This window comes from Channa argus, chromosome 9, assembly GCF_033026475.1.
Source record: "Channa argus isolate prfri chromosome 9, Channa argus male v1.0, whole genome shotgun sequence".
Taxonomy (NCBI): Eukaryota; Metazoa; Chordata; class Actinopteri; order Anabantiformes; family Channidae; genus Channa; species Channa argus.
The window spans coordinates 9,722,331-9,733,658 of NC_090205.1; the positions used below are offsets into that span (position 1 = coordinate 9,722,331).

The 11,328-nt window shown below is 41.3% G+C and overlaps 1 protein-coding gene across 3 annotated transcripts; it reads left to right on the plus strand.

The window, feature by feature from the left end:
- Nucleotides 1–928: 928 nt before the first annotated feature.
- On the plus strand, nucleotides 929–11,052 carry shox (shox homeobox). Of its 3 annotated transcripts, none has more exons than XM_067516851.1 (6): nucleotides 929–1,362; nucleotides 3,102–3,310; nucleotides 6,147–6,204; nucleotides 6,350–6,459; nucleotides 8,417–8,629; nucleotides 8,979–11,052. In XM_067516851.1, exons 1-6 carry the CDS (start codon nucleotides 1,116–1,118, stop codon nucleotides 9,066–9,068), a joined length of 927 nt encoding a protein of 308 aa, XP_067372952.1. In that variant the 5' UTR covers nucleotides 929–1,115; the 3' UTR covers nucleotides 9,069–11,052. The 3 variants fall into 3 exon arrangements, with proteins under 3 accessions (XP_067372952.1, XP_067372953.1, XP_067372954.1); XM_067516852.1 differs by having other exon boundaries at nucleotides 6,371–6,459; XM_067516853.1 differs by having other exon boundaries at nucleotides 8,417–9,121.
- Nucleotides 11,053–11,328: the final 276 nt, after the last annotated feature.

The window sequence follows — 11,328 nt, forward strand, 5'->3', positions numbered from 1 at the left end:
ATCATGGGCTCACTTACTCCCATGAAAATCCTGTAAATAGAGGGAACATTTTTTCACTGCTAATATCTATTGATTTGTTGTCCATATTTGCAACAGGAAACCCAGAAAGGATTACAAGTAAATACTCAAGAGGAAACGGAATTACCAGCAGCTACATATTAATTACAGCATCATCCCAAATGTGTATTTATTTATAGCTAATGAATGTTACTTTCCATTCGATATTTGAGGTGAATGTAGATGTTTGCAGATGGCAACATTAAAGTGCCAAAAAATTAAAGATATAAATAATTCCTGCAATAAATGAGTAGAAAATTTAAACGGTTTGGGCCATGTTTCTTTCATATCCCCCAGCATAACCGAAGTCTGATGTGTTGTTTTATTATATGTATGATTGACCAAGTCTATATATTTTTTATACAATAACCGCTGATCAATTCTGACTGATTTGAGAATCTCTAAATGTTTGCGCCTTTACACTTATACTTGCCTGCTAACCTCCACCACAGACCTATAAGTCCAATCAGCTGATACACCAGAGGTTATAGATGGCTTATGGGCAGATTAGTTTTCCAACACATCTGTCAGCTCAACAAACACACACAAAAAATTAAGGGACAATCTGACGAACCTATCATTTGTATGTCGTTAATTAAATTTTCGCCAAATTAATTAGACATAACAGCCATATACAGCCTCTTCGCAGGAGTGAGTCACCGTAGGCATTTTTAATGACCCCGTAATTCAATTAACCGCCTCCATCAGCTCCATCATTGATTTGTGAGGGTGGGGGGGGAGAGAGAGAGAGAAAAGCTGCTGAAAGTTGAATTCTGCAAAGTCGAGCCGGCCTGTAATTGCTCAAGACACAGAGATCCGAGAGAAGAAGGGGTGGGGGGGCTGGGCTGAGGTGGCCGTGTATAAATAGTGTGCTCTCAAATACACAGTCACAACAGCAGGAGTGATCTCACCTCCTCTCCACCCCTTCTATCTGTCGCTGCTGCCAGCCTCCAAAAAAGAGCGTCTCCGCGAGCAGGCACGGTGAGGGTAAGGTATATTGCTGGCAATTCGCGGTGGATTTCCCTGAGCAGGACCACTACTGAGCGACGCAGCCCACCATGGAAGAACTTACGGCATTCGTGTCGAAATCTTTCGATCAGAAAAGCAAGGAGAGCAGCAAAGAGAGTATCACGTACAGGGAAGTTTTGGAGAGCGGCTTGACGAGGGCGAGGGAGCTGGGCAGCCCGGAGACAAACCTGCAGGACATAACGGAGGGCAACCACTGCCCCGTGCATCTGTTCAAGGACCACGTCGAGCTGGAAAAGGAGAAACTCAAGGAGTTTAATGTTTCGAGGGCGACAGAGGGTAAGGGCTTGGTTTTTATTTTAAGAAATGATTCGTTTTTTGTTTTTGTTTTTTTTTGTCGGGAAATTTTCTCAAGTTCAGCAGTTCTACATCCGGAGGTGCGTTTCTTTTTTTTTCTTCCTCCTCCTCACGCTGATGGCGACTACAAAACCACGCGTGTGTTAAAAGCAGCTTAATTCGCACAGCCGTACGCCTTCAGTGCCACACTGACAAAGTTAACCAATTATTCCGTTTTTACACTGGTTATTTTCCCGAGCGGGAGGCGGGCCCTGAGTCTGACCGCGGCTTTAACCGTTTGAGGATTGTCTTCAGACACACGAAAACAAAAATCACTGAGACATTTCTCGTAAATTCTCCAACAAAATTTCTTTATATCTGTGGTATTTGATACATAATGTCGCCTTATTGTAAAAGGAATTGAACATTGTGTGACAACAGAAAAAATAGTTAGCGACTATAATAAACCACAAGAAAGTGTGGGGCAGCTCCACTTTATTGTTTTGTATGTTTCACCAAATTACATGTTTTTCTGAGGAACATTTTATAGTTTGCATTGATTAAAAGTTTACTTACAACACCATTACTTAAATAGTTCCCCATTTAATACCCGTAACATGTAGAACTGACCTACAATTATTTATACGCAGCGGAAAGTCACATTAAGTCTAATTTTAAGTTGTTAAATTCTTGCACGTTTAAAATTCCACTGTTAAACGTGCTCATAAAATGTACGGGTCCTTACATCATTTGATCATTTATTAATTGGCTCCAAAGTGCAGTCGAGCAGCAGGACAGGCCTTTCTTCACTCAGCAGTCAGATAGTGTGCAGTGAGAAGACCTTTAGACATTTAGTGCGTGAATTTAACATGGTTCTATATTTATCCAGGAGCAGCAGCAGCAGCAGCAGCAGCAAAAAGAGAGGGCAACCATATTCTCTATTATTTTGCTTTAACAGTTTTTAATAAATCCACCCGTTAAAGAGGGAGTGTGGTTAATTCGTTAGGTATCGAACTGAGAAGGTTTGGAAAAAACAAACAAACAAACAAAAGAAAAGCAAACACAAAAAGTAACAAACAAAACAAAAACATTTTCACCTTTTTGCTTTCACGTGAGTAAACTGTAAAGTTGCGTCTGAATAGACCAGTGATCGCAGCAGTTGTCAAGTCTCTTGCTAATAATAACACACTGATAGCAGCTAACAGCACAGTATAGCATAATAAAAATAGCACAGTCCATGTACTGGCAGCCTTGGAGATGATTATACACACACACACACACACATTTTAACGTAGCTTACTTTACATGTTTAGTTATTGCCTGAAACATCTCCAATCTTCTTTATGGAGTAGAGTAATTAGGTCTAACTTTTAATCCTTTAGCCAGGGCTTAATTCTCTGCTCTTTAAATGGGTTCTTCCCTGTTAGGCTCACATGACATCTACTGACTGATTTACTTTTCTAACGCCACTGACATTACACGCTGACTTATGGAGGCTGCACAGTGCAACCAGGCCCCTCTTGAAGCAATAGGCTGTGTAATGTGTGTTTGTGTGTTGCTGCCAAATTGCCAGGCCCAAGGCCCCTGTTAGGGCCCAGTTTGGGGTATGGAGGGGAGGGGGGGCATTAATGTACATGTGTTTGGGACTGATGTGTGTTACTGTGACTCCTTAATGAAGCTGAGATCGGCACTGAATTTAATCTCATCATCTCCTCTTTTTCCAACCGCGGGCCGTTTAACAGGGATATACGAGTGTAAGGAGAAAAAGGAGGACGTGAAATCGGAGGACGAGGATGCACAGGGCAAGCTGAAGCAGCGGAGGAGTCGCACTAACTTCACCCTGGAGCAGCTGAACGAGCTGGAGCGGCTCTTCGACGAGACGCACTATCCGGACGCCTTCATGAGAGAGGAGCTGAGCCAGCGGCTGGGACTGTCCGAGGCCAGAGTGCAGGTGAGGATCCAGCTCATGCTCCTTCTTTCTGGCTGATGCAGGGCTGCTGCTGCGTGAGCAACAAACAAGAAAGCGGGTTTTTTTTTCTTTTCTTCCTGCATGTTTCTGCAGGGACTGACAGTGTGTCTGCAGCGATTACAGAGTCCTGCTGCTTTGAAGGATATTAGATCCTTGTAGGACGATGGAGAGGTTAAAGTCGTTATGGGTGTGGGCGAAGTGTTCCATGGCAATCAGTGCGTTGACGATGTCATTAATTCATGTTACAAACACAGCAATACTTAAAAATAACGAGGGAAAAACGAGCGACATATTAAAAATAAACAGCTTAGAAAACTGCAAAATAAAAAAAGCAATGCTACAGTTTTTATGCTCTTTCGTTAAACAGCAGAGTTTGAGCTCATGCTGATCATGTTTTCAGGCTTACTGCGTGAGTCACATGTCATGTTTAAGGCCAGCTGTTTCTTTTGTGATCACATGGGTGAGTCCTGCACATGCAAAAAAAGAAAAAAAAATAAAAATAAAATAAAAATATTAAAAACAAAATATGAAAAAACCCTAATATTCCAAAATATTTCCTTATAAAATTCCTGTGGGGATTCGTTGAGTCCCCGGTGCTCAGTTGTGAATTTATTGTTGTTTTAATGCATTTTATGATTTTTCATTCCTTGTGTTGTGGTAAAATTCCTGTAGTGAATTATACACTATTACAATTCTGCAAAAACTCTATGGATTTATAGGTGAAAAGGATGAACATTAATTCCCATTTGGACTCAATATTTAACCATATTTGTTTAGCATGTGCGGTGTAATAGAGAAGCACTTAAACAATTAACATAAAATAAAGTGTATGTCTTGGTGGTACCAGTGAATCAGACACCACTGAGTTTCCACCAGTATAGGCCTGCAGTCTACTCCTACGATCCGAGCCGCTTTGGGGTGGGTGGTGGTGGTGGGGGGATCTTAGGCAATGATTAAAATGAATGAAGAGCCTGAATGGCTGCTTCAGGGGACGCGCGCTTATGTCAACCCGTTTCTCTCCTCATTTTCTTTGTTATATCTGCCAGTGGCTTGATGTAGTGTCCCCATAAAAACAGATTAGAAATAACTCAATTCTGGCCCAAGTCTGCTGCTGTTCAACCAACTAATCGGATAAATAAAAGCCATCATAAGAGCTTTGTGAGCGCAGCGGCTCCCATTTTGAGCTGGACGTGGCCGGACTTGGTTTGCAGTGGTATATAACAGGAAATCACCGGAGTTATCGCTAATAAATTGCATGTGAATTAAAATTATTTATGGTCTAACTGTAGCTGGTAAAAACTCAACCGCTTGAAGGTGTGTGTGTGTGTGTGTGTATGTGTGTGTTTTCTGTGATGAACATGGCTGCGAGCGCACTCACGCCCTTTATTTGTCTCGTTTTAAAGGCACCTTATTTTAGGCGTGGGGACACGTTTTCTCCAGATTTAGTGAGAGTGAATTGCAGCAGGGCTGTTGCAGGCTGTGAACCTGCGCTCCGAGCAGCTGTCAATGATTCTAATTGAAAGTTATGAGAGCTTGGTGAGGAGCAGGCAGTAATTCAGTTAGGACTAATATCTTTGGGTTTCTGGCGCGCTGCTAAATTAAATGTCATTATTCACTGTCTCTAATAAAAAATCAAAAAGGAAATGAGATTAGGGTATTTGTGAAGCGCATCATTGAGTGGCCCTTAATGAAGAAATAACTGTCTGAACCAGTGTAGTTCACTTTGCTTAACATACTGGCGGGTAATTGGAATTGATCTCGGGCCCGTCCAATATTAGCATTGATATATCTGAGGGATTACTGTGCGTCTGTGCAATATCACCTGGGATTTTCATAAAAACCTTTTGTGCCATCATTTAAGGCTGCAGAGGGGATAACTCACATTTATAGACAACTACATCAATAGTAATAATGTTTAATTGTTATTAATATTTAATTGGGTCACATTGTATTTAAGCGCATATCATTATGAAATTATTTCTCTCTATAATGTGACATTTAAGTGAAATAATATTTTGAATATTTATTTTTTATCTTATATATTTTCATATTCTCTACGCTTGTCGCGGTCACTAATAGTTAGTGTATCGACCGCCCTGTTGTTGTCGTCCCATTGACAAAATGTTGCTTAAAATGGCTTCACGGCACCTTGACTCATCATCATGAGCATCAGGCGCCCACTGGGGCCCCGGACCAGTCGCTAATTTCGCATCTGCGAATGATAATCTTTGCGGGGTCGAAGGGGAGAGGAGATAATGTTATTCAGCGAAGCAAATTAGGTTGATGATGATTAACAATAAGGCCGCAGCCTGCAGCTTCAGAGACAGTCAGCAAATTGGGAGCTGGTTAACGAAGGGTTTTGTTTTGAACGAAGAAACATCACAGTATTCATACTGCGTTCTTATGTTGTCTGTGGTTAACTTATTTTATTTTTTATAAAACCCCATTACAACAATTACTGTAAGATTAACTATTAAGTTGAAATTGCCCTTATTAGTGTAGTTTGTTCATCAACAGGATTTTCCGGGCGTTTTTTATTTCTACAGTTTCTTGTCATTTATTCTACAAATGCATTTTTATTTTTGCTAAAGATATTTCTTTTTAATAAAATAAATATGCACAAGTTTTAAAACTATGAGAGATACAATTTCCTGGCACTGATTTCGATTTTAGTATAGTTTACAAATGGATGGCCTGATGGCCATTTTTTTTTCTTTATATCAAATGTAATTTAAAAAGGAAAAGGACACTAGTTAATTGTTTGTTTCGCAATTGGATTTGTTTTTACTTTCTAATGGAAATTTTGTTTCAATTATAGGTTTGGTTTCAGAACAGAAGAGCAAAATGTCGAAAACAAGAAAACCAGATGCATAAAGGTAAATGACACTTATTTATATTTTCCTTTATTTTGGGGGGGGATAATGGGGGTTAATGTGACAGAATTGAACCATTTTAAATTGCATGTGGACAAACTGTGACCTCCTCATCTCACATAACAACAACTGTCTGGCTGCCTGACAGACATCTTTCCCTTCTCTCCAGGTGTTATTCTGGGCAGTGGCAGTCACCTCGACGCATGCAGAGTAGCACCCTATGTCAACATGGGTGCCCTCCGGATGCCCTTCCAACAGGTAGGCCACCATCTCCTATCGACATAGAGCATACAAATCTTAAAAGAAAATGTAGAACCGACCAATCAGAGAGCACAAATTCAGTCTGATTTAAATGCAGAAAAGTTAAAAAGACAAGGCAAACTGGCAGAAAAAAAAAAAAAAGATTAGTCAGCATCTTTTAAAGCAGGGGTGACGTCTGTGGAATCTATAAAAATAAAATAAAAATAGGCCAAGTCAGGGAACAGTTGCTACGTGTGTGATTCTGTACATGTGTGTAGCTGGTGTCCTGGAATCAGAGACAAAGTAGCACTTCTATATTTGTACATCCACATGAATCTATAGCCCATGTGCAGCTATTAGAGGCCAGTGATGAGAGACTGTGTGTGTGTACCTTTCACCTCCCGGCTGCGTGGAGAGGGTCAGGCTCTACAGGGAGAGAAGAGGTGGACAGACATTTGATCTCCTGCTATCTGCTTTTGCGTCCTGGCTGCTGTGCTATCTGCTTGACCCTCGTGAAAAGCAGCGGTCTAATTAAGCCGACGGTGCGGCAGAGGCGAGCACATAAAAGAGATGATGAAAGTGGGGAATGGAGTGTGCTCTGATGGATATTGGTGTTGAGCTGCACTGGCAGGGGTGGAGGCTAGAGGCCTGCACACTGAGAAAAGCTTGCAGTATGAGGCTGGAACAGGCAGTGGGGAGCATGCACAGGCTGCACCGATAGTACAATGCAGCATGTAAAACAAGTGAATGGCTAGTGGTTTGGTTTGGTGAGGCCCTGACTTTGTGGCTGCAAGGTCTGAGGTTTGAATCCGGCTTTGAAACCTTCATGTCACATGCCTCCTTCTCATTCTTCTTCATTATCAATCAAACACTAATGAAAAACCTAAATCATCTTCTAAAAACAAATAAAGTCTACGCGAGGTGTAACTGTGTGACTGTGTGTGTGTTTGTGTGTGTGTCGAAACCTTCACTACCTCCTCTGGACTTGATCCATTTCTGTTATGTCCCCCCGTAGAGGACAGCTCCACAAAGTTTCCCATCAGCGCTTCTGCATTTTTATCACAATTGTTTTTTGTCCACCATGAGTCTGGAAATTATTTGCCACAGCTGCAGTATATTACCTGATTGTTGGTAAATGAAATATGCGGAGATGTTTGTTTTTTGTTTGGATGCCATTGTAACAACGAGCAACAACAAAAAAAAAGTGTTTACTTTAATTTTCTCTTTCATTTAGCAACTTCAAATGAGTCATTTTTTTAGTATTTTGGGCCAATGTAAAAGGGAGCAAAGAACCAATATTTAGTCAACTTAAAATATTGCCTTTATATCGTTCTATTTTGGTTGGAGAAGAAAGCATGAAATACTTTAGTTTTCCCACTTCTTCCTGTGGTGTTTGAAACACATGAGAAATGGCAACAGGCTCAGCTTTCCCCCTCTGAAGTAAGCGGATTCTTAATTTTCACCTACTTCATATAAAATAATTGCCAAGAATGTGAAAACTGATATTCTATGCTCCTTATGGTTTCCTTTTCCCCTTGACTCAGGAATATGTCTTGATAAATATTTATAACTCCAAATATGTGAATATCTTTTTAGTGCAAAATTGTTTATTTATGCAATTGAATACATAATCAGCATAACAAGACTGCATATTTCCAAGGGTAGACCGCAGTCCTCAGTCTGAATTAAACAAATCTGCTCTGGGTCCTAGAAAGACTTTGATTCTAGACGATTAAATTGGATGTGGTGTCTGAGAGCAATGTATGATTCATTAACTTTAAGAATAGCTGACGTGAAAAAAAAGGGCCAAAGCGCAGAGTGCAGCCCTGAACTATTTTCTTAGAAAACACACTGTAAGCAACAGGTTTGAGGGGGGATTTAATAGTGTCAGAGTGTGAAACCTAAATCCTCAACCCTCATCACACACGGCCTCAGGCACAGACACTGACTAACTCTATACTCTGCTGTTCTGCAGGTCCAAGCCCAGCTCCAGTTGGACGGGGTCACCCACTCCCACCCCCACCTGCACCCTCACCTGGCCGCTCACGCCCCCTACCTGATGTTCCCACCCCCTCCCTTCGGACTACCGATCGCATCTCTCGCCGACTCGGCCTCTGCGGCGGCGGCGGTGGCGGCAGCTGCCAAAAGCAACAGCAAGAACTCGAGCATCGCCGACCTGCGACTCAAGGCAAGAAAACACACCGAGGCTCTGGGACTCTGACCCCACCGGGCTGCCCCTCCGCTCGCCTGATGCCCATAATCGCCTCTCACACAAGACTGAGCCTGTGAAAGGGCCGTGACACTCACAGCTAAAACTAAACTAAACAAAAACACTGAGTGAGAAAGAAAGAGAGGAACACATACAGAGAGGGGGGAGAGAGTGTGTGTGAGAGAGAAAGGGGGAGAACAGTGGAGGAAGAACATGAAAAGAAGGAGGGAGCGAGAAAATTGTCACAAAACCAGCTGCCAAAACAAACCACTTGTAGAGAACGGTAATTAAATACCAATGAAATCACCTTTTACTTTTCGCCCAACAGGCAGGACTTCTGCGGGGCCAGTGGCTCAGTCCACTCCAGGCACAGATCACATCCCAAGGACTGTACAAACACATGTGGATGTCTGTCTGAGGGCCAGGCCGGGGCTCGTCAGACCAGAAGACGTTAGAACAAAGCAAACTGTCAGGCAGCGGCGGGGCCAAAACCTGAGCCTCGCTGACGCTTGCTGCCGCCATGTTGACAGTGCAGAAGGTTGAGCACGGGGGAAACAGACCCACACACCACCTCACCGAAGCATTGGACCGGCTTTCACCTTTACACCCTCCCCCACCAACCCCCTTCTCACTAGAAAAATGAAAACATTTTAAAAAAAGGCCATATTTGTCTCCAACCACTGTGTTCCCTGCTGCTGCCGAGTGCATGAGCTCTAACTGAGGACCGTTCTGGGACTGGCCTCCGTCCACACCTGACATAAACGCTCGACAACTGTTTTTAACACTGCCATTCAACATGCCCGCAACCCCCTCTCCCTCTCCTACACCTACAAAGCGAAAGGTCTCCATTATGGTTTGATATCCTTTTTCATATGGACTTGTGCTAGAACAAAAGCAACAACTCCTGTTTTTGCTTTGCTGCAGATGGGAGAGACGTTACTGTGCGTTGCTGGGCATGTGTCGGCCAGACTTGGTTTGCATTTCTCCTCACTGCGTGCTCTCTCTCTGTCTTTATTTCTTTCCGTTTATTGTGTTGTATCCTGGGTAAAGAAGTTAAGATTGCCTTTGCACTTCAGGTCTTGTATGTGGGTGTTTACAAATGGCACTACAAGCAGATACTACTTTACAAATTAAAGGGGGAGGGGGGGGGGATTTGATATTATCGTCACATGATCCACAAAAAGGACACTATCTTTGATAAAGGATATAAATGCGTTTTTTTTTTCATTTTCTGTTTTTTTGTAATTCTAATAATATGAAGAAAGCATCAGTCAGACTGAAATGCAATGGTGTGCAGTTTAAGTGCAATACTGTAAATAGCAAAAAAAAAAAAAAAAAACAACAAAAAAACACAAAACAAAACAGTTAGCAGTTAATCCTCAACGATCCAATGACTTTCTGTTGATATTCATGCACTGTTGGAGTGTTGAAACACACCAGTTTTTCTACGGCAGTGTGTTCTGTTGAGTTCAAGAAAAGTCGCTGAAAACCAGGTGCCATATCCTATGTTAACCTCCTCTGTGTATTCAAGCAGTTTTGTATCAGGTACAGTTGTTACTTGTTGAGGAAAACATGAGCACATTTTTATGGAAGCTGCATAAATTAGGAGAAATTGTAAAAAACAAAAAAAAATCTCTTTGCTACTATTCCAACACTAGAGGAAACTCCATTGGATTCGGGAAAATGTTCATAATAAAAATCAACAAATCAGCTTTGTAATCCAAACCAAGCAGTTGTTTACAATATGATTAGCTTAATTCTGCATGTTGTATGTGACATCTCATCATTCATTTCCAAATAATTCAGACTGTACTTTACAAATTGTTCCAGACAAAACATTTCAATTGTTTTGGAATTTAAAGATTATGTTGACAACTTGTTAAACACTGCTGTCAGAGCTGCGCTATACGTGTAGATCAGTTAAAGGTTAACATACCTCTAACGGTCTCCAAACTCCATTTTTCTCTTTTAACAGACCTCCATTTAGAATTCTTTATCTATGTCTCCATTTTAAATTAAACATATGGGTGTTTTATTTATTATTTTGTCTGAAAGTCTATGAAAGATGAAATAGTTGAACTACAAGTGTACATTTTTACATGGCTTTGCATTTATTTTTGTATGTTTTTTAAGTGTTAAATTTGAATTAGGAGGTGTGGCTGTAGTGCATTGTTTGCCAAAAAAAAAAATGTAGCGTGTCCGAGTTTACAAACATTTCAGGGATGATTGAACTGAAACAATACTCCATGGAATTTGTTGTACCCATTCAAATGATTATCATTTCATATGCAAGCATGCCTAAACATGAATCATCGTACAGTTTGTTTTCCCCCTTTGAATTCACAAAATATGAATGTACATCTTGTACAAGTAAACTATCAATAAAGTTATAAATATTTGTACTGAAGTTTTAAAATACTTTTAAGACGTTGCACATGTTTGAGTGGCGCTCAGAGAGTAATGCCTGGCCGTCGTGGCCCAATACTTTATCAAGTGAGCCCAACATGGTGGCCCTTCTAAAACTGCACCGAAAAACCGAGGCTAACCACATTTTCAAGATTACATCAGCCCAGAGCTAATTCTCTTCCCTAAGATCTTGAGTATTTTCCTCCTGATGCAGATTCAAACGCTCTCCTTGGCTCACACAGTGTTGTGGGTGACGCTCAGCAACTGTCTCA